This window comes from Nipponia nippon, unplaced genomic scaffold (genome assembly GCF_047370975.1).
Source record: "Nipponia nippon isolate SJK-2023a ecotype South Korea unplaced genomic scaffold, ASM4737097v1 scaffold_1, whole genome shotgun sequence".
Lineage (NCBI taxonomy): Eukaryota > Metazoa > Chordata > Aves > Pelecaniformes > Threskiornithidae > Nipponia > Nipponia nippon.
Window position 1 is genome coordinate 120,016,578 of NW_028262290.1, and position 24,407 is coordinate 120,040,984.

Genomic DNA, 24,407 nt, shown 5'->3' on the forward strand with positions numbered 1-24,407 from the left:
AACTGGAGAGAATAGGAGGGAACATCTGTCATTGACGGGGGATCCAGGAACTCTCCTTACATACCAGCTGCAAATCTGTGTGGTGTTAAAGGAGACTACACCAATGGCATGGCTCTCCCTCTCTGCCCATCAGCAACATCTGTATCAGTTGGTATCAGCTCCACAAGTTGTCATAAAAGCATTAAGCAATAAGGGTGGGAGTAACATATTAGTTTGTGCTGGTGAGCAGGAAGAACTGTGTGTCATCTGTGAACTGCTAGTACGTCTCACCATTTCCTCAGCTCACCTCACCTCTGGAGGAGTTGACAAGGTTCTTGAAGTTGCTTTTTAATTGTACATAGTTCATCTTCCAGAAAGCACAGAGTATTCTGACCCACTCTTCAACCTCCCCCTCTTGGCTACAAGATAAAATTATCTTGTAGCCAATCTATCAACTGCTACAGAACCACTTGAGATGGTCAGAATGGATATGCGTCACCTACTTACTTAAAGGAGGTGATGGTGCTTCTAAGACTGTTTCAGTTCCATTCCTGGGTTGGGTACTAATTATCCCAAGTTTTCAGTGTCAGCTTCTGATCAGATGAGCTTATATTTGGCTTGCTGGCTTGCCTCCACTGTGAGATTTCCTGGGAATTTGTGTTTGAGGCCAGGCATCATTTAGATAAATGTTGTGAATCCAGCACTGGCAGCTTTCTAGTGGTTGAACCAGTAGTGTGTGAAGGAAGGAGAGAAGATTCTTTATCTGAATGATTGATCACCTGTTTGGATCAGGAATGGCGTGAGTAGTTTATGAATTTCTTTCCTATAATGTGGCAGGTCCTGGGTGAGATTCACGAGTCTTGAATTATGACTCCTTCAGAGTGACAGTTGCTTCTCAGTGACTGAAAGGACTGAATTCTGGGAAAGTTTGTTGGTCTTTGGTTGGTGGTACGGGTGAAATTCATTCGTGCTGTTTAAGAAGACTTCTTGATCATGAGCAACCTCAGGATAATAGCTTGGTGTGTGTTTCTGTTCCATAGTAACTACCTTGTTGTCACAGACTGTTACATCCTGCCACCTAGCCTGTTTTCATACTGACCACCAATAAAAAATGGCACAAAGACATCCTGTTGTTCAAATGCACATCTGCAGGGGACATTTCCAAACCTTCTATTTAACATTTTTCACCATTCCAAAATTCATCATTTACTCCTTCACCATAATCTTGACACAAGAAAACACAGTAAGAATAAGTCCATCCCTATTTGTGAGGGTTTTTTTTTTAGTGAAATACTGGTAAATACTTTCAGTTTATTGTATGCTTAGGATTTGTTCCAAATATATATATAAAATATATATTTTTAATATGTGCATATGGTGGCAGTTTTATAAGGTTTTCTAATATTAATCTATCAAACATTTGAAAACAAGATTACAAAAGCTTGATAAAAATGTAAGAACTATTAAAGCTTTTCATAGTTGAAGGGAGAAATCCTCCACTAATTAGAAAAAAGTAACGATTTTTTTTTTAAATAGAGGCAATAAAACCAGAGGGATTTGGGAGAAAAGAAGTGACAGAAACATAAACCACCTGGATCCCCATGCAGCACAGGAGTTACGTAAGGGAAAAATCTGTTCCTGCATTACATAAAATGGACACCTGTGTACACACACACACACACAAGGGAAAGGGGAGGAAGAAACCCTACTGTACTTACCACCTCCACTGACATTCCCACAAGTTCAGGGTGTCTTTAGGGGGGTGAGGAGAGCTGCTGAGGTGCACAAGATTGGATGGGGTCCTGAGGGGATCTGAGCTGGGTCCTCCATCTGTCCAGGTATCTGACTATGATCCTAACTCATGGCCTTTGCATCAGGTAGCTCTTCAAATAACTGAGCATGGATGAGGCCTTTAAGCCTTTGGTAATGGGCCAAGGAGTTTATTGACACCAGTGGACAATTCCATGTCTAGTTTTATCAGGAGATAGGCAGGTTCATCCAGGACTATCTGCAACATCAGCAGCTGCTGCTGGCCCTAGAGAGGGCATCAGAGCCCTCAGACGAGGGTGCAGCCATGTCAGGCACCTGCCACATCTGTGTGATTAGGCAACCAGTGGTGCAACCGCAGGAGCGCGGATGAGGCTGGAGACCTTGGCTGGGAAAACAAGAAACGCTTTGATTTTCACTTCATTCCCTGGGTGCAAGTTTCCAGAGGAAACTTCTGATAGTGATTGAAAACAGCTCTTCTCCCATGGTGGATGTCTTTCTGGGACAGAAAAAGAAAAAAAAAAGCATTCTGACCTCTTGCCTGAAGGGACGGCAGGAATAAACTAGCCTTTCGGGCAGGAGGAGTTGCAGTTTGCTTAGAAGTGACTTGCTTTTCTTGAGGTATCAAAAAGGGATAATGCAAGATATAATGCCGCCTGCTATCGACTGGGTTTTCTCACCCTGTCCATTAGACTGTGATGCCTCCTTTGTCATTTACAAACTATGCAATTTGTTGCAGCGGCTGGACATGAAGGAACAAGAGAGAAACAAAAGAATTGCAGGGGAGGCAAGAGAACATGCTAATGATAACCCAAGCTTTGCCATAGCTCTCTAGCCCTTTCCTCACACGACTACCGGATGTCCTGGTGTGTAAGCACAGTGTCCCAGAGAAAGCAACTGCTCTGTATCATGATTTCTCTTGCCTTAGTGTACATTAATCTCTCCTAACACCTTCATTTCTTTCTCGGAATAGCTTGCGCTATTGGTAAACACATACTGTTCAAATTTTGGTTCTACAATGATTACCTACACTTAGTCACCTCCACTTCCCTTTGCTGGTGTGTGGCATGGGTGGTTGCACCGTTTGCTCTTCTCTCCTGAAGGTTTGGTGAGAGAAGGGGTAAGCATGTTCGGGAAGGCAGCATCCTTCAGTGCAGAGAGTACTCCTACCGAGGGATCAGTGTCTCCTCATTACAGCAAGGAGAGGATTAGGACCTTACAAGTGTCAGAATTAGTTTACTGACTTTCATTGAAGAATAACTGGATGGAGTTTGTTTTACATTCAGAAATTCTCCACACGGTGGTTTAAATTTCAGGGTATGAAAGAAACACCAAAGCAGTATAGTCTGGGCGTTCATTACCAACATTTGCAACAGTACGTATATTAAATGAACAGGAGATAGTTAAAACCAGGTTGCATTCTGTTTCAGATTCACTGTGTGGTTTGACAAGGAAAGAGCTTGCATAGCCCAGAGCTGCCAGGCATTCAGAGGAAATGCTAAGTGACTTTCAGAATGATGAATCCAAACTTCACGATGTTTACTGTTAGTGTCAGATTGGAGACTCTTGCATTAGTTTCCTCTCAAGTGAAAAGTTAATTTAAGAGACAAAAAGGAATCAATAAAAAACCATGTCAGATACCAAGTCAATATTGGGAATGTAGGAACAGACTGAAAATTGAGCTTGGCCTCACAGTGCAAGCAAAATATTTTAAAATTGTTTCTCATTATTACTTACCTGCTTAGAGCTGTATTCTGAACTCTCTTCCCTTTAGAAGAGCTGGAGATGTGTCAAGGCCTGTATAGGGAATTTCCTTCAAATGATGTTTGTCACATCTTCAGCTCAAACTGTGGGAATTGCCAAGGCCGGACTGGATCTTGGTGGGGAAGTGAAGATTGAGAGTTTTATGTAAAACAATCTTACTCTTTTTTTAAGGCTATGAATTGGGAAAGGACTCCTACCTCCTCTCCTGTCCTGTTGCCTTCCCTTCTTTATACTGTCACATCAACAGATTTAATAGATGCAAAATTGTTCTTTCTGTTTTCCTGCTTTCTAGGAATTTGCTAGTCTGTTCTTTCCTTTGCTTTATCATCCACATCAGCCAATGACATGTTAGTGACTTGCACATGGAGTGTTTTAATGAGCTTTAGATAGTCGCTGAGAATTGTTATCCGTATATCTCAAAATGCATTGCAAGGTAGGTGAACATTCCTAGTTGTATTTTACAGTTAGCACGGAGAAGCTGAGAGGATGGCCACAGGCACAGATTTTTGTCCCGTGAAGTAGTGTTTTATGCTGCTTTAGTCCTTATATAGTGTAAACTTCTTCCAGAAATGAATTACATGAACATAATGTTTATCAGGTTTAAATAATCCTTTTCCTGAGAAGAGGAATTATGTGCATAGTGTAAGGATTCATATAGGTCAGACATTGTTTATACATACACATCGAAAAGTGTTCGTGTTGGAGGATGATAAAATTCAGTGAGTGCACCTTGGTGTTCAGAGGAAAACGATGAGGTTTCTCCAGCGTAGTTCAGTGTCAAAGGAAGGAACACAAATCCTGACTCCTATTTTTTCTCTCTATTTTATATATTACAGTTTCTTTATAATACACAGACAGCACAATTTCTCTGTAATTTCAATTACTGCTTCTAGTAAGTTTGGAGACAACTGTATGCTAAACCATTTTGCCAGACAGCAACGTATCAAGATGCGAGTGGGCAAGGCTTTTGCCTCGCTGTCAGATTGCCTTCCCAAATATGAGCTTATTGCACTCTGGAATTGTGTCACAGAGTGCTCTCTTTAGTTGGAGAAAAGAGCTTTTATTTCTTAAGCCTGAATGCTTCTCCTGAGTAGAGAAAGAATGTTTATGGAGGATTTCCCCTGAACATGTGGGCCTGTGTCTGCCTGTCTTCTCAGTTGGAAAATTCATTTCACAAGACAAATAATTGAGCTGTAGGCTAACTGGAAGAGCAAGCAGATGTGCTTCCTGCAGTTGGAACATTTTTTTGTCTTTTCCCATTCTTCACTCTGTCACTTGTCTCCAGTAACACAGTGATGAAAATACTCCTCCTCTCCTGTGCAGAAAAGGTCTCATATTGCTCCAAAGCCATATGTTTTGCTTTCCCATTTTTGATGTTTGACAAAAGCTCTAAGTTCTGAATACTTCAGAGACATCTAAATAATTGCTGTTAGGCAATGGTTTGAAGCTTGATGAAATTGCTGGGGCTGTTCATAAGGCAAAAATGATTTTACGTGCTCGAACACTTTGCTCAGACAGATGCTGTATGAAGGTTTTCACTACAGACAAAGTATTGTAACACTTAAGACAGATATGTTTCATTTCAAAATGTCATAATGGGGATTTCTAGATAATAGACCATCCTGGTTCCCTTTGGAGATATATTCTTTATGTTACCCAACATAACATTAGCAGCTCACATGTGTTCTCCCAGTGCTTGAAAACAACACCCTGAAAGAAAATAGTAATGTTCTTAACCTTATTTAATAACATATTACCTATACAAATCTGGATTTACAAATGCCAATAGATACTTGCACGTACGAACATGTATTTTAGTTCTGCAGTGAGAGGCATGAATAATATGTAGTCATTAGAGGTCAGGGTCTGAAAGCTTGGCCTTATCAATCTGCCTGAAACCAGAGGAAGGCAGAACATTTGAAGTGGAAATCAGTAAGACTCTGGGAGATGTTATGATGGGAACCAGACAACGTATTTCGGTAACAAGGTAGGACTATTTTGCTGTAAAATTGACTATTTGTAAATAAAACTAATCAGAACATTTTCAAAAAAGGGTTTTAATATATTCTTAGGGATAATTTTCAAATATATTAGCAGTTAGTTAACTGCGTCTTTGTTCAGTTTTTAGTGATTTTCTTAACTTTTTATTTTACTATCAGACTTTAAAGGAGAAACTATTGCTCTCTTTCAAGAGAAAGCAAGCAATCTCTGATCAGAATTTCTCTAATCATGAGTTTAATACAAAGCACCAGTGCTATTGCACAGGCAGTTTTGTAGTTAATACAATGCCTCAGGTTGCTCACTCCAGTATTTTCATTTGTATTAAGTTCCCTCTTTCTTTCTCCTCTTAAATGATCTCAAAAGATTCTCAGTCTTGCTTATGTAACACCTGAACCTACAAGACTAGCAGACGACAACACACGAATCTGAGTATCTCTCTCAGTGCTGTGTCCACACGTATATGTTTGAAGACAGATGTTTGCCCTGGGCCTTTTTCTGTTAAGATCATTCTCTGCATAGTTAATAGTTTTAATTTTTTTCTGTGTGCACCATTATTTGATAGGATTTAGTCAACTGTGGAAATCAGACCGTGCCATTTTTGTTAATTATTCAATTTGTACATAAATTTTCCTTCAAGCAGTGACTGCTATTTTTCACAGGTACAATGGGAATGCATTAACCCCAAGTACAAAGCAAAGAAGAAGAACTACAAGAACTCAGGCATTGTCATCCTTAACCAGTGCAAGGTAAATATGCATTTTGCTCTTCGGCTGTTTCTTTACTAAGCTCTCAGCAATGTATTTTAATGGTGTTTGGAGATGTAGACAACAAAGTGGAACCGCCTGTAGAATAGCAATGGAAACTGATCCACTACAAAAAGTAAACACAAGGACTTGAATCCCAAAAGTAAGCTGACTGTCCCCAACTCTCCTTTTTCATTTCTCTTGCCCTACCCCTGCTGTTATGCAATGGAGTGGGCAGTACTAAACCCTTATACTTACAGGCTTGCCGATTGACCTTTTGTGTGTTTCCCTTCTAATCCTTCCATCATTCCTACAAAATTGCTCTTGTTCCTTCTAAACCAAAAGCAAAATTTCCACTGACTTCCCACTGAGAAGGAGCAGAGCTTGGTTCTGCTTTTGATGTGAATTTTCCTTTCTGTAGTTTTAGAATTTTGATATTTTCTCTGTTTACATTTTTGTTTCTGTCTCAAACTATATTTAAGGCTTTCTTCCTTTGGCTTATTTTCAGTTGGTCCCTTCCCTCCTTCCAATTTACTTTTTTCAGGCAGTTCTCTGATGTTTTAGCAGTACACAGCTAATTTGAATGTCTTGCTTTCTTGTCTGCAGATCCACAAGATGCATTCTTTCTTAGATTATATCATGGGAGGCTGCCAAATACAGTTTACAGTAAGTGTCTTACTTCTCTAACTTGTTTTAAAGAAAGGGAATCCCCTTAGATACTGATTCATTACTTTCACAGAGAAATTATTCTTACATGCCATTCCTTGGTAAATTATTAATGTCGTCTTGCAAAATGTATTAAGCCCGGAAAACAGAACTATGCTAATGCAGTAAGATTTTTCTTGAATATGCTGATTTACTTTTATGTTTTGCAGCAATGACAATCACGTTGCAAAAAGTAAAGACAACTTCATACAGCGGTGAGAAGTTAAGCTGGCATAGTCCCACCAATTCCATCTCAGCTACGCCCAGTCCCAAAAGCTGGAGAACTGAATTAGCTCCTGTGACAGTGCTGACTGGCCTTTGGCCTTTGAGCCTCAGTTTGTTCACAGGAATTTCAAATAAATTCCCTTGCTGGGACTGTGTTGCAGGGCAGGATTTCATCTCACCTGCCTTTAGCTACTTAAATGTTAGATGTCCTGTTCATCAATCCTATGGGCCTATCTTCCTTTCCAGAATTAAAGTAAGTTGTTTCCCCTCTGATGGTGCCATACAGAAAGCCACAGGGAGAGAGATAGTCCAGCCAGGGACCTCTCTCTGTCAGTCTGGCATAAATGCTAGGGTAAACACTGATGTTTTGTACCTCAGCCATAACTACCAGCAGTGAGATGGCACTACAGGGGGACAAGGTTGTAACTGAGAGCGAATTCAGAAGCTATTCAGTTCAAGGAACAGGGGATAAAATGATTTGCGGAGCTCTCCATAAACAGAAATAAGATATTTAGCATACTACCTACTGTAGTGTAGTGGACAAAGATCTTTATAGTTGTCTTCTCTCAAGCAAAGCATCCTGTGTAATGACCTCTCTGCCTTACCCGGCTTCTTCTTCTGTTATCCCCACATGCCCGCAATGCCCATTTCTCCTCCAAATCTGAAGCTTGCCAATCCCTGGAAACCCCATAAATGTGACTGGAAGAACTCAATTATCAAATGTGTTCAAGGTCATTAGCAGAAAGACAGTAATGTCTTCAAGTAATATTTAAAAGCCTTTTCTAACTAAGGCAGGTACTTAAGCATATGCAAACACTTGTTAATACGCATTTCCTACAAGTCTAGCACAAGCACAGGAGCACTGTAACCATTAGGAAGTGTCTAGGGATATACATATTATTATGTTACAGCTGGGCTTTTCAAACTCTTTTGGATTCCTCCTAAATGTTTTCCAATGGAAGAACAAGTCCTTACACAGTGCACTGAAGGGTCATGGCAGTTTGCTTCCCTTTGATTTACTTCTCACAGATTTTGTATTTAGTAGGCTGTGAACCACAAGTTGAAAACTGCTCTGTTAAAATGGATTTCTTGATATATCTGACTGATAGTATTGCTTCTACTATATTTTATTATTTTAATATTTATTTTGCTGAAATGAAACAAAGCCATTGATAATAGGAAACGTAGGTAAACTCATCTGCAAGGACAGGCAGTGAGGACATAAAGGAAATGAAAGATCCATTACGCTGTGAATTACAGAGATCCCTGAATTACCGCTGACCTCAATGGTAAATCCACCAGCTAAAGAACTGTGTAAACTCGTCACTATCAGTTTTCAACCTACATGGACTCAGACGAAGCTGTTGTGGATGTCTCTGTGCCTATAGCTCTATTCATTCCTAACCTAGTGGTTCTACTTAAAGATCATCACAAGCTGACTGTCTGCATATTTTACTTCCTCCTACCTCAGTTGCACCAGTCCCCAGTGCTGAGAGCACAGACTGGTTGTCAGATGTGTTGCTGTTTCCAGAAACATATCAGAGATTCTCCAGTAGGCACTGAAGCACAAGGGTGCAGCCTACAGGGGAGATATTCAATGCTTCCTTGCTTTCTGCACACATTATATAATGTCCTTTTCACATAGTCCTAATGTGGTTAATTCAGACCACTGAAATAGAGGAGGCCCATTCCTTCCACCTTCCCAGATTTCCATTTCTTTTAACTGGAATGGATCTGGAATTGTTTGAAACTCTCCTGGTACGTGTATTGTTGTTGTTGTCTTAATATTAATGACATTTCCATTGAGTTCATGCTGTGTACAGGCAGTACGATGCAACTGTGATTTGAAAGGGCACTTGCTGAGGGAGGGAAACTGGGATGCTAAGCATACATTTGATAACAAAAAGCTGTAGTATGATGTACCTGCTAATTTAAGGCACTAATGAAGGCTTTCGTAACATCATGCTGTGTGTTCTTGGGATACTTTGTACATCTATTATAGGAATGTAGTTCGTAGTTAGAAAGAATGTCTCTGAAAACTGAAAGTAAACTTTTCCTTCCCTTTAAAACCATTTATTAAGAAGCTTTCATCTATAGAGATCAGTAGTGCTGATTCCAGTTTGCTACTTTTATGCACTGCTTATTGCAAAACGCTGTATCTCTTATCAGACTGTGTTCCCTGCTGCAGAAGAAATGTTCAGAAGTTGGCAGTGCAAATGGGTCTGTAGTCAGAAGACATTTTCATCACTTTAGGAAATACTGCAGAAAGGATGTGTAACATGCATAAAAGGAACTGTAATAGAAAGATATATTGGACAGATTCTCTCTTAGGCAGGTCACGGTATTGGACAGGCTGATTCATTGCTGACAGATCTAGCAGGAGGTCCAAGCTATGTAGGATGTTTTCAGTGCAATGAAAATCACCCTTTTACAAGGCTGAGGAAAAAAGTACTGAGTGTAGTTTTTGCTATGTTATGTTCTTATTTAGTTGGGTGAAGATGACTTGTACATTTGAACTGATACATTTAAAGATACACTGATAAAAATCAAATGTACGCACTGTAAGAAAGATTCCTGCTTGCTGCCCACAAAATTAGCTCAGTTGTGGTATTAGCCTAGCTTCTGTGATATGTTAGTTTTACAAATCCTTATCCTACTTATTTGCACAAGATCTTGGTACTGCTGGGTAATGCTAAAAGAGCAGAGCTCTGCGTGGTTATTTTGGAATCATGGCAAGTAAGGGTGCACATCTTTCTTAAAAGTCCTCCCCTTGGGAATCAAACAGAGATTTGGATCAAAGTGAAGTACAGTGCATCCGAGTACAAATATTCATAAAGGCTTCATCATAGCAAATTGGGATATTTTTTGCTTATTAGTAAATCTCTACTAAAAGGACCATTTCCAAAAAGGAAGCTTGTTTTGGGGAGGGTTTTTTTTTTTCCCAAACACTAGCCACAGACTTTTTTCCAAGCTCATGAAACCCACTGCTTATTCCTACACTGTGCTCTTCTTTTCAGTTAAAAAGCATTTAGCTGTGGCTAACAGACATGAAGAAAGATTTGTCCAGTTCTGTCTGTTGTGTTGCTCCAGCCTCATTAATGTCTGTTTTGGGGTTATCAGTGAAAACACCTGCTTTTAACAATTTTACAGGAATGCCCTCTGTTTCCCTATCATACAGTGAAATTTTTGCATTTTCTATAATCAGAACAAAGAACGGAAGTTAAATTAATATCAGAGAAAATATACATTTTTTAAGAAAATATGCATACCTTGGCTAAGTTTTTTTTAAAAAAATAAGTGTTCTAAAACTAAGCTAATCCATACAAGTATCTATGGATTTACCTTAGGTTTTACAAACCACTAGTATTTCTTTTCCTCAGTTACACACATGCATGCGAGTGAGAACATGAGAGCTATCGCATTAATTTATTCAAGTTAAATCAAGCTATCATTTTTGGAAAAAGATCTGTGTGGAAAACAGACTCACTGCTTCAGTGCATGAACAGTGAGTAGGGAAGGGGAGGTGAAAGATTACTTTATTTGCAAGCCAAACCAAGCTCATACCACTTGACTGAAATGTGGTGAGGTGCGGCGGGGGTTCCTAGTTGACCAAGGTGACAAAGGGATTTCCAAGTGAACTAGAGTCCAGTGAAAAATATTTTTCTTCAGCCAAGAGTTAGAGGTGGAAAATCAGAAACAGCGGGGAATAGCCATGTTGGGTTGATCCAGTATGATTTTTTCCCTGTTAGTTTTTAGCAACAAAAAAGAAGTTTCAGGAGGACTGTGTCATTTTCTTAAGGGAGATTGAAAATGTCATGTTTCATTTTCATTTTATAGCTGCGTAAAATAGTCTTCCCTGTGCCAAGCAGAGGCCCCAGCTGGGGAAGCTGCACATTAACAGGGGCAAGCTGAGACTTCAGAGTTCTTTTTGCAGGCTTCAGCAAGGCCCTTACCTGTCAACTGCACTGTAAAACTGAAAATTGAACTCTGTGCATTTGTATCTATTGAAAATGCAGGTATAAGGGGTGTTTTGGAGGAAGAGGTCATTGGACAAAATCATAAGGAAGTTTATAAATGGCTTTGTTCTCTCTATGAGACCCTTTGGGTTTCTTGTTGATCCTTTTAGGAATTCCTAGAAAGCAGCATAAAAAATTCAGAAGAGGGCTTTCTCGTCCATGACAGTCATATCACAGGAAGATATCAGCTTCAACAAGGCCAAGTACAGGGTCCTGCACTTCAGTCAGGGCAACCCCAAGTATCAATACAGGCTGGGGGATGGAAGGATTGAGAGCAGCCCTTCAGAGAAGGACTTGGGGGTACTGGACATGAGCCAGCAATGGGCGCTCGCAGCCCAGAAGGCCAACTGTATCCTGGGCTGCATCAAAAGAAGCGTGGCCAAGCAGGTCGAGGGAGGTGATTCTGCCCCTCTGCTCTGCTCTGGTGAGACCCCAGCTGGAGCACTGCGTCCAGCTCTGGGGTCCTCAGCACAGGAAGGACATGGACCTGTTGGAGTGGGTCCAGAGGAGGGCCACAAAAATGATCAGAGGGATGGAGCGCCTCTGCTATGAAGAAAGGCTGAGAGAGTTGGGGTTGTTCAGCCTGGAGAAGAGAAGGCTGCGGGGAGACCTTATTGCAGCCTTTCAGTACTTAAAGCGGGCTTGTAAGAAAGATAGGGACAGACTTTTTAGCAGGGTCTGCTGCAATAGGACAAGGGGTAACGGTTTTAAACTAAAAGAGGGTAGGTTCAGACTAGATGTAAGGAAGGAATTTTTTACAATGAGGGTGGTGAAACACTGGAACGGTTTGCCCAGAGAGGTGGTAGATGCCCCATCCCTGGAAACATTCAAGGTCAGGTTGGACGGGGCTCTGAGCAACCTGATCTAGTTGAAGATGTCCCTGCTCATTGCAGTGGGGGTTGGACTAGATGACCTTTAAAGGACCCTTACAACCCAAACTATTCTATGATTCTGTGATTCTAAGATGCATGCGAGAGTATATCTTCACTGAGAAGTATAAAGAGCATTTTAAAGCGGAGAAATTAATTTTAAGAGGATTCGTTAATATTTGCTTTTGCATTGGATGCTTCCCACAATCTTCTCTAAGCCTTTTCAACACAAAAATCTGTGCAGGATTCAAGCTTTATTTTTATTCTGCCGCTCACCTTTAAGCTTGCTATCATCTATGAAATTGGGAGGGTTAATTATTTAATGCTTAGATGTTTTGAAGATAAAAAATACCAGACAGGCAGTATCTACTACTATTACTAAAGCCACAGCAGTATTTAAAATAGCTAAGAAATGTCCCTAACTGGACTTTTAATTTATAGTTTTAATAGGACTTTTAACTCTCTCGGGACATTTTTACTGCACAGCTTTTATGTCCTGAACATCACCTGAGCTGGAATAATTTAATTAAGTATGAGAACCTAGAGATAGTTAATTTGATTAATCTATATTAGAACATAATTTTCCACATAGAATAATAATGCAGTTCGTTTTTTTCCTAATTACACCATTTTAGTTTTATTCTCTCTTATTTTATAAGCTGTCATTTACTTTTAGACATATTTATCAATACTATCCTAATTCAAATTTGATGAAGTATGCTGTAAAATGACCTTTGCTTTAAGGCTGCAATCTCTGCAGAAAGCTGTTTCTGGTAAAGATACATGGTTGGTGTGGGTATACTTATGCCCAGAAGGGCTCCACAACACATTGACTTTTCTTCTTTTCCAGGTAGCTATAGATTTCACTGCATCAAATGGTGATCCTAGGAACAGCTGCTCACTGCACTACATCCACCCCTATCAACCCAATGAGTACTTGAAAGCATTGGTAGCTGTTGGGGAGATTTGCCAAGACTATGACAGGTAAATAACTACATTTGATAACAGAGTTGTCTTTAGAAAGTGTTTTCACAGTGTGAAATCAATGGCTGCCTGCTGCCAGCTGCAGTAGCTCCATGTTTAGTCACTTAAGAGAAATGACTGCACATCAGAAAGATCAGTGTACCTTAACACGCTTTTGAGAGTAACAGTGGGTTTAGATTAGCTTCATGGTTATGAAAGGCCTGGTTCATGGCTGTTTGGCAGGTGTGTGTGTGTTAAGTTTCAGGTTTGTAGTCACATGCCAAAATTGCATGTTTGAGTGGATTTTTCATTTGTGTTAAGACTTGAAGCCTGTTTTGCAGATGCTGCTAGCATCCTTTCTGATATGCTTGGGAGTCTGGTTCTGTCCCATCCTACAGAAAAGTGTTCCCGAGATCTTGTGTTTGAAACTGAAGTTGTAGTTGCCTGAACTGCTTAGTGGCCGTGCCTATTCTTAGAAGTAAATGTGTGGTCTTTTTAAGTGTTCTCCTGGCCTGTTGAATATTACAGTCTCTTGTAAAATAAATACTAAAAGATAGTGATAATGTGTGCATACAACATGCCTTTAAATAAATAAACAAATGCAAGTAATTGGGCCAAATATGCTTTGATTACATTATGTACTTCTGTTGCTTTCAAATAGGCTGCCTGCTTCTATCAAATTAATTGCCCATTATTAATCTAATTACCAAATGCATTTCCTTTAAATGTTCTTTCTCTGTTGGTGAGGCATAGTATCTTACACAATTATTCCTTCTAGTCTTTGCGCATGTAATAAACATCCACCCACCACTTTGCCATATGTAAATACCAGATCTCAAAAAAACAATGGTATTTCCAGTCAAATTTGAATTATACTTTCTGTATAAATTGTGGAGTGACTTAATACTGTGGTTTGCATGTTACATGTCACATATACCAATTAGCCTGCTCAGAGGCACTTCCATTTGCATGGTAATGAAATGTCTTCTCAAAGAAGAATGAGGAAAATACTGCCCTGATACAATTTCAGTAAGAATTTGATGGTCAAACTTAGTCAATGAGTCTGAGAAAATTAATATTTTATTGTGAGCTGATAATTCCTCAGTGATTATCCAGTAATTTAATAATTACAAGCAATAATTCAGTGGGTAAATATCCTTCAAAATAGGGAAAGGAATAAAAAGGGCTGGTTTATGCACACAGATTTTCTCCTTTTATCACTTAAGGTGTATTTTTTAAGAAAATGAAATGATTAAGTGGCACAGGCCCTCATGTATGGAGATATTAATCCCAAATCAGGATTCTCCTCTCAATATAGCATATTCCAATCAGTACAAAAGATAATAGCCAGTCATTTTCTAAATGAAATCATCAGCATCATTCAGTTCTATTGTACTACAGAAAATGCCTGTTGATGCTAATCAGCACAACTAAGATTGTATGAGCTATGGACTAGGGCTGAACAAAAACCAGAATTTCTTTTCCCCAGGAAATGTCACCTTTCTGGCATGTGTTTGACCTATACATGCTCTCAAGTTGTGACACTATAAATACATTCCCATGGGCAGGTTGATTCAACACGGTCAATGCTTTCTGATCAAAATGTCAAGTGAGGACCTTTTCTTTATACTTGCACGTTTTGAATGCATCAAACTGGAAATGAAAACTTATAATTTCTCTAAGGAAGAAAAGAAATTACAAGGAGCAAACCTTCACACAAAATAATCTACAGGTTCTATACAGGAGTTCTTTTTGTGTTTAATTGCAGCCTTGAGATGTATGAGCATATACAACCTATAAAACAAATCTTCTGTATATACACTTTAAAAAAAGAGTTTCAAATTCAGTTAAAAATCTGAAATGTGGCACAGATCCATAACTGCTCCAGTGAGCCTGTTCTGCTTCAGATACTGGAGTAGGATTTCTGTTTCCAGGTTAAGATCAGACGGAAGTGAAAAGAGAGGGACCTGCTGAACCTAAGGGTTGTTTAGGGCCGGAGTGTCATCATTTGCATAGGGGCATGTCTCAGTAAGATTAAAATATGAGCCCACAAAGATGGCAGTGCTCTTACTTGAAGACTTATAGTTTGTACCCATCAATTATCTCTAATAGGCAGGAGTGGCTGATTTCAATCCAAACCAAGGAAAATGCTACACTTATATACCAAAAGACTGCATCTTTATATTTATTTAAAAAAAAAAAAAAGCCTATGGCTTAAAATACTTCTCTAATTAGAAACATTCAAATTTATTTGTAATTTGGGAGAAATTGGATTGGCAAGTAATACATATAGAGACTACACTCAAAATCCAAAATTTTCTTTTATATACTCTAGTTCTGTTGATGAAGCCAAATCTTCTCATAATCTAGGTTTCTGTACATATCAGCCTAACATAATGTATCCCTAAGTAATTAATGCTCCAAATTAAGTGCTGCCTCACGTCCCTTGATACAGTGGAATAATCCCTGCTCATCCAAAAGCCCATTTATCTGTATGGTTCAGAGATTCCTGAAACAGTTAAATGAATAGCTCTGTTCTGCATAGTTAAGTGTGAAAGAATAAGATTCATTCTTTTATCAGCAATATTCAGAGAATGAGAAATAGACTTTGATTGTTATCCTGATTGTAGAAATGCTGCAGTCCTGTAGGAATAGGCCAATCTGATAACGGTATGGGAAATGGAAGAGCTGTTCACCTGCACAAAAGACAATACTTTATCTATATGGTGGAATTGTTTCAGGCTATAACAACATTTGTCGTAAGAGAGAAGATAAAGATGGTATGTGATATAATCAGTGGCTAAGCAACAGCAGCAATGGATCATAAAGGAACAAGAAACATTCATTAATTTTAAGGAATTAGGCTCTAAAATGTAGTTTGAAATACTGGAAAGGGGAAAACATATTAAAAACTTATTATTGAAAATATTTGGTAAAATAAGCAGACAGCTCCCTGGAGAAGAATTGATTTTAAGATAAATGACTCATGAATGTTTAAAGATGACCTCATGAAGCAGTAAGTGAGAAATATATATTTCCCTTTAAACATTTTCACAAGCTTTCTTTTATATAAAGAATTATATCAGTGGTATAATTTTACCTTGAAATTGAGCAAGTCTACTCCACTTTTTGTGTAGCATAGAGAAACAGATGAAAATGATGAAAAATCATTGGGCACTGAAGTGCTTAATATTAAAAGGACCTGCTTCTGTATCATTCCATATTTATTCTTTACCTCAGTAATTTCAGTATTGAGTTCTCTGGGTCAGAAGTCAAATCAAGTGGTTTCTGATGACCAGCAATATCAGCCTAGCCAAAATCCTGGAAAAATCAGTTGATCACTACCAAATGTGCATATATTCCCTCTCCATGTTTTGAACAATGAGTTAGCAAGTGTACTTAAGGCAGATGAGGTTCTACCTAGCTCTCTGTGCACTATGGCTGGCTTAGGACCTCGAACCTTCACTCTGAACAGTGGTTTTGGCCACCCTTTTGTTTTGGAGCCTGGTGGAGACCCCTGCAAGAGAATGCTGTTTTCAAAGGATAGATGGCAGGTGTCTTTGCTGGTTGAATACCCAGATAAAAGGAAAGACAAACTCATTCATCAGTTGAAATATCAGACCTGTGAATCAGAATCTTATAAAAGCCATGAAACTCTGTAAGTTATATAGTAATAATTTTGAACGTGTCCTGTTCTTCATGGCAACTGTTCCCCAAATACTTTTAATTTGTATCACAAAACTGTCCCCTGCTCAGCATGGAACAACACTGCTTTGTAAGTCAGAGAAGCTTGTGGCTAAACTGGGGAATCGGGGAGTGTTTCCTTTCCCCTGTGTCCCACCATAAGGTCTGGCCATGTCCTGACTGCAAGTCAGGACCTGACCTACCTCTTCTCCCTTCCCTTTCACACATCCTGGCTTCCATCAAAAGGAAACTGAGGCATGTGGAGAGGGAGGAGCTCCCGTGCTCTGCAGGAAGACGTACTGTCTGAATCATGGCAGGGAGACTGCGTCTGCGAGCCACAGCACAACACAGCTGCCTTGTGTAGGTGAAAACCAGCACCCAAATAGTGCTGGGATGTGCCCTCAGCGCATACACGTGCACATTGACAAGTCCATTTCCATCATTATAATCTGGAAACATCTGTGAAAACTAGTATCTATAGATAAAACAAGTACTTTTCCCAAGATAGCTGCAGGTGTGTTGTGAATTTCTCATGTAAGCACCTAGAGCTATATACCTAGGCACACATATATATACGTACATACAACTAGAGTTTTACTCATGTGTATAAATATATAGGTATGCATATAATATATAGGTATTATATGTACTTACATATGTATAACATATATTACATATAGTTAACATTTAACCATGCAGTAAGAAAACCGATTTCTCTTTTATGCTGTTTTGTAGCTTCCCTCTCTGCAGAGCAAAGCCATAAGTCACAATAACAACAGTGCACAGAGTTTATTAAAATGGCTGGTCCTTTGATCTTAATGATTTGTTATGCCAGTGCTGGAATACAACCAACTAGCCATGAGTGTGTCTCATCTTTCATTCTGCAGTGATTGCTGTCTCTGGCAAAGGAAAAAGGGCTGGAATGGGACTGTAAATAGCTTGTTTGTAAGGATAAATGCTGTTACATGCACATAATGCTAAAGGCTGAAATACTTCCTAAATGATCTTACATTATTACAGGTTTTAGTGATGATGTTTTGAGTGAAGCCCATGGCAGGACTTGCAAATCTGCTCCTCAGTTTGAAATCCGATTTCTGCAGTTGTTAGCTTTCCTTTCTCTTCAGCTTATTAAGATCTCATTACATTACATTAAATATTTATCTTTGCATTAAAACCTCTGTTCTGATTCAGCAAGACACTAGAGTTTATTATCTAATCCCATTGAATTCAGTCTGACTCAAGCAAACACTGAAGTATTATGCGAAGTATAGATAGCACTAAGATGGAGTTAAGAGTTTTACTGAATTTGAACTTTATTGTTAATTGTTCGCACCACACCCAAATGGTCAGTGCCTCCCATATAGCTGGATGATCTTTCTGATTAATTTTTACACATGGTTTTATATTTGTGCATACCTTCAGAGTTCTTCACTGGATTAATAAAAAGCGCTCACAAACATGTGTGAGTCAAATAAATACTCATACCCTGAAAAAGACAAAGGTTAGATGTATTTTATCAAATACTTATAAGCATTTGTTGCATTGGATATTTGTGGAGCTTCCCGTTCTTGATGGGCCATCCCGGTTCTGATCTATGCACTCAACTCATGATTCCATGTGTTTGACCACATAGTTTTGTACAATGTCATAAAATTGGTCTTCATTTTATTTGTATTCAAAATCTGTTTCAAAAATTTGTTCTTAATTATTTTAAATCTCTGTGTCTATTTATTCACTCTTAAAGATACTGCAGATTTTTTTTTTCCAAGAGCCCTTGAAACACACAGAAGGTAAATTCTATCTGTTTTCTGACACTAATGTCCTTTTTCATTTAGGCAAATAGCCTCCTTAACTCTAAATACTCAAGTACCTCCTTAAAACTGACATTCACACTGAGAGCGTATGTTAACAAATAAACTGCTTGTGTAAAACACACTTGTCTAGCAACCTCCCCAAAGGCCAGTAATGAGCAAAGAGTACATTATTCCTGCAACATGCAGAAATGATTTATGTGTAGAGCTCTGTAAAATACTTAAGGGTAAAAATCTAAAAACTGGGCCACATTCCACAAAAGATATGAAAGTCCTGAAGTCAGTCTGAGTTTCAACATTAGCTTCTGTAATCAATTAATTGCAGCAGTAGCTGACTAGATGCAGAAATTCCTTTTTATGATTTCTTCTTCAGTGTTTTAGGCCTGAGCAAGTGCATTCACTCTGATTGATTGAAAACCGTATATAAAACTTACCTTCCCTCATGCAATAAAATGCACTTGAAAATTAAGAGGGGGGAAAAAATGAAAGGATGAAAATAAAAAGACCAGGGTTCCCGGTCCAGCACATCCCTTTCAGTGTAGATCTAAGAAGGGAAAAACGTAGAGTCAGATGAAAGGTCCATCTGTCCCAGAAACACTTTTCCCGAGGTATCCAGCAGACGGCAGTTAGGGAGGAGAACGAGGATAAGGTATGTATTAGTGCAGTACATGTTACGGAAGTCATCCATAAATCAGTGTGTTTAGTCCCAAATACAAAGATCAGTACGTACTTAAATGCTGTGATTTGGACTGAGGCTTTAAGTGGAAAAGAGATCCCAGAGTTTACACCTGGAAGTCTGCTTTATTAATCAGAGCCTCATCCCCAAGAATTACTTCATTCATCCTGAAGCTATGTCTGGGTTTGTGGATGAAGACTCAGAGAGTTACCTTGGCTGGAGGGATGTGAACTAAATACCTTGAGGTAATTTTGCCAGACACAAGGAGAAAAGCAGGAACTTGCTTTGGTTGAGATAGTAGTATAATAGTAGTTCATTAAAACTGGGGTGAAAGAATGATGCCTAGAATAACTGGCACTCTATGTGACATTAAATATTTCATGAAATCCCTACGTAGAGCTATAGATGTTAAAATTCAATCTACCCATGCATATCAGTAAATGAAAATATGCTTAATTATTAAGCATCTCTCTTTATCACGTTAATTACAGAAACAACCTTTCTGGAGGCTGTTAAGCAAAAATGCTGATTAGCATATCTAAACAAGTTTAAAAACCATGGGGGAAAAGACATTAATCTTTTTATTTAGTGCTTTAATAGGACCAAATTCACGTAGACATACAACAGAAGAAAAATAGAAAAACAATAACCTGTACAGAAAAACTTGTAGCTTATGTCTATCAATAAGCTCAGGTGTGGGTAAACACAGGACTAGAACTGTACAAGGAAAAAGGAACTGCTAATACTTTTAACCACCAAACTGGATTAAAAATCCTTGGATTTAACTGTTGAGGACCTAGGCTGGCACAATGTCATAATACATACATACACATATTTAGTATTTGCCTTTGCAGAACCTGTATTTGCAGACTGCTGCCACACAGGGATTTCTACAGTCACCACTTTTTATCCCAAGAATCATTACAGGAGAATTAGTCTAGTGCAACAACTGCGTTGGGAAGGGGCCTTCATAATAGTTTCTTTTGCATGTGTACATACATACATACATATATATGTGCGTATATATATGTATATATCTGTAGGCCCTTTATCTGGGCAGATACTGTCAGTTCTTACAGCTCAGCCTTTTCCCTTACCAATTTTTCATCTTTGTGTCTTCTTTACGCTGCCTCTTCTTCCAGGAACTCGGTTCCTATGTCAGTGTATCAGTCACGAGCAGTCCCTTCCAAGTTTCATAGCAAAACAACTGCTTCCTCCACGTGCTTTTCAGAGACCTCTGCTCTATTCTGTCAGCTGGTAGATACATCAACATCTGAACCTTCTGCAGGGCTTTTCTATGCAGTCTTTACTCTTTTTCAATTCAGCTTGAAATCTCCTTTGAGGAAGATTTTTCTTCTGTGCAGTAATTGACACTTCTTTGGGACTATGCAGCCTGGTACCGCTGGGATTTCTCTGTCAGCATTTCTTTCTGAAGAGAATGACTTGAAGTATAAAACCCTACAAACTTCATGTGAAATTGCATACCACCTACTGCTGTAGAGACTAGACATCTGTGTAAATAAATAAGTATTAATAAGTAAATAAACATAAACAAAGGAGATGATAGCAATTTGTCTTGCCATTGTCACTGATGCCATCTGATACTGACCTGGTACATCTTTAGTCAACACAACCATTTCCACAATTCCAGAAGCATGAATTTCCTCCTTGCATTGTTAAGGATATAATTATTCTAGTCATCCACTCCATTATATTAGCATATAGCTGAGAAGCAAATTATTCCGTTTGGAAACCTATCTGTCCATAAATGAACACCATGTTCTAAATCTTCTCATGCAAATTTCCTCCTTTACAGAAAGTGGACACCTTTTGCCTAAGTCAACCTTAACAGGATGTTTATGGGTCAAACTGCTCTCAGTTAAAGCTAGGCAATTCTTGTGAATTAGGTTCCATCTACTATCTTACTATCCCCTCCAAATTCTTGTGAAATTAACCTTGTTCAGAGATTCCAAATCAGCAGGTGAAGAGAGGGTAGTAGCCCAGTTCCTCCTGCATATTCAGCGATGCCTAGCTGAATGGTTAGTCATCAGTATATTTCACTTACAATTTTGCTCTAACTTGTTTTGATAGTGTTCTTCATTTTGACTTAATGTGATTTTGATTTTGGTAAAATTACATCAACAGCTCATTTGGTCACATTAAATCACAATATAATCTCTATAACAGTTTTATCCTGTTCATCCTAGAAAGCTCATTTGTATCTTGAGAGCATTTGATGAGAAATTCCTCTCCCAGCACCTCCCTGCATACATATGCCAACGCAGTCCTGTATTCCTCTCTTCCCAGCACAGATATTTAGACAGATATTTTCCGATAGAAAATTGTTGCAGAGGAAGGTCTCTGACCATCCCTTTCCACTGTAATTTGTAAAAAAGGACAAAATCACGTGCATACGTAGCAAAGCTTTTGTTCTTGTGGTTGCTTAGTGCAGGACACCCTGAAACCTGAAAGCCACACTTGTGTTTCAAGAGGACAGGGCCCCACCACTGTTCAGTTTGGGGTTCTTCACGATCTGGACCTTACGTAATGGAATTCAGCCTGCTGCCTGCAGTGTCATCCTCAAGTCATGTCGAGTTTTAAACATCTGAGATTACAGTCTGCGTGAGAATGACCTTTTTGGTGATGGTACAGGTTTCCGTATATGATCCCACAGGTATGCCAGTTCACTATAGAGTTAAGGTTTTGGAAGGTACGGAGACATATGTGCAACCCCTTAAAATACATAGGACTGTCTGGAAACTGCCTGTTTTGAGAAGTTAAATATAACTCGCTGTAGCCTCTTGCAGCATCCCCTTCCCTAGTTTATTCCCAGTTATAAAGTCCCATTTCTTTTTCAAGATACATTTTACTGAATTGGGTCATTCGTGCAGGTATAAATCAGGTCATTGCAATTTATTTGTCATCTTGCAGGGAAGTTTGACATTTTGTCTCACCTTCCTGCGTATGTCATGTTATTAGGCTATCCTTCTAGCAAGTGATATATCTCACTGCCATTTCATTTTGCTTAACCTACTCCTCCCCCAGGCTCTGATGACTTTTTTTTTCTATGGGTATTTACCTTTCCCCAGTCTAGGAATTTCTGTCTTCACTTGATATTTTTACCCTGCAGAGCTTCTTTTGCAATTCTTTTAATCTTAACAAGGGGAAGTTTAAATCCATTGTACCTGGATTCTGCTTTGTTAGTTATTTCATGGGTTGATGGCTTTCAGTGGTTAGCTTCAGGGAATTTGTATTCCCCTGCTTCATTAATTATTACCCTCGCAGGTGAGACAGGCATTTCCTCATATTCTTAAAACCCAATTACATGACAGTATCTATTTCTCAGTATTCAGCAGATTCCACCTCCCCTAAGGTGACTAAGAGCTGTAGTTAAAGATAGTGAATGAATTTTAATGTCAGGATTTTGCACATGACTGCGTAGCATCTCTGTCTACGACAGACCAAACAATGTAGCTGTTGCAGTGATTTACCATTGATTTGCATGCTCCCAGCTCTCTTTTGTAACCAAGATGTATGATGATCAGTTCATTCCTGCTGCTCCGTTAAAAATCACCGTGCATTATGGATTGGATGCCAAACCTTGTTAGGTACAGTGCAGGTTTGATTAAACGCGCGGTACCCTGGCCAGAACCAGAGATGTGGTTGTATCGAACCAGGCACAACCACACATTGAATATGTGGTGACAGCGTAGCGGTGCCCCAGAGAAGAATACAGATATGGGGCAGAAAACACTGCTGCTGCTGAGCTCTTGCGGTCTTTCTGACTCTGACTGGGGCAGGCTGAGAGCTGGACCACAGCCTGGCTCTACCCCCGGCCCATCCTGGAGGAGCACAGGTGGCTGTGCAAGACTGCAAGGCCTGAAGCGGATGGGCTCTGGTCCCTTCCCCTTAAATGGTTTTATTTAGCTCTATTCGATCATACAGATCATGTCCTTTATTTACTTAGCTGTGCTTGCAAAGCAGGAACTGAAAATGTTTAAATATTTCAAATGATTTCTGTATTTTCTTTGGAACTGCTGCTAATCCCTGTAAGCTGTTATGATTCAGAATTTACTGGCATCAAGCCCTTCTCAGATAAGTACTAAATAATACACTCAGGAACATGATTCATTCATCTGCTGTAGAAAAGAAACACATAATTCAGCTCATATTCTTCCAGTTCACTCCCTGAACATGAAAGATTACAATTTTAATTGAGTTTAGAGATGACTCTATTTCATTTGTGGCATTTGCTTTTTTCTTCTTTTTCTTTTCTTTTCCCCTTTCCCCTCTCTCCTTTCGCTCTTCCTCTCCCCTTGCCCCCTCCTCTTCCTTCTCCCCCTCCTCACATTCACACTTTTTTCAATTACATGTGTAACAGAAACTCCCCTTTTATTTTTGCAATTTGAAACTTCTTTGTAACAGAGGAAAAATATCTGCATTTATGACGGGAAAAGTATGTAGAGAAGAGCAGATTCACAGCTTATTCTTTTAAGACTGGAATTGAAAGTGAAAGGCACAGTAATTTAATTGATTTTTGCTGCGTCCAGCATAGTACTTTAAAAATAACTCCCTGCTAATTCTGATCTGACCCAAAACCAAAATTATAAGTGACAGCTTAATATCCAGGGATTCTAGTCAGGTATATTCCTTGCAAGAATTTCAAAGACCTGTAAATTTAAGATTCTTGGTCATTTGAAACCACAAATGGGTTCTTAGTGTTTCTTTTCCCCCTGCTCCCCCACTCCATGTTTTTTTCTTTTCCCCCCCGTTCACTGCATCATTAGTACCACTACTGCTACTATGTTGCTCCAGCGTAAAGTGAGCAGGTTTTCATGCTAAGGTTCTCCAAGGTCAGTTCAGTAGCATTCACACAAATTGCTGTATTTACTTCAGGAGCTTCAAGGTAAGCACATCTATAGCTACGTACCAAAGGGCTTTCATGAGCACCAGTAAAATGAGTCCCAAACAACCTGTGTAAGTGGCTAGCTAGAAGTTTATCTTTCAGAATGAATAAATGGCATATAGAATGACTCAGGCCATTTTTTCCCCCTATGTTTACTCCATACAATTAAGAACTTAGATTCCCAGTTTAGATTTAAAAAAAGAACTAATTTTCAGAGACGATAGTCCTGGCAGCTCTTGTTTTCCTTTCTGAATACAGGTATTGCCGCACTGGTGAATATCTAGCTCTATCTCCAGCA

General features: G+C 39.1%; 1 protein-coding gene across 3 annotated transcripts in view; it reads left to right on the forward strand.

Annotated features, from left to right (window-relative positions):
• The window catches only part of CPNE4 (copine 4), a 243,640-nt gene that overhangs the window by 190,151 nt on the left and 29,082 nt on the right, over positions 1–24,407 (forward strand). For all 3 annotated transcript variants that reach the window (XM_087769916.1, XM_087769913.1, XM_087769909.1), the window contains exons 9-11: positions 6,171–6,257; positions 6,861–6,920; positions 12,920–13,053. In XM_087769916.1, the coding sequence (XP_087626042.1) occupies positions 6,171–6,257; positions 6,861–6,920; positions 12,920–13,053 (281 nt within the window). The remainder of the gene's footprint in view (positions 1–6,170; positions 6,258–6,860; positions 6,921–12,919; positions 13,054–24,407) is intronic.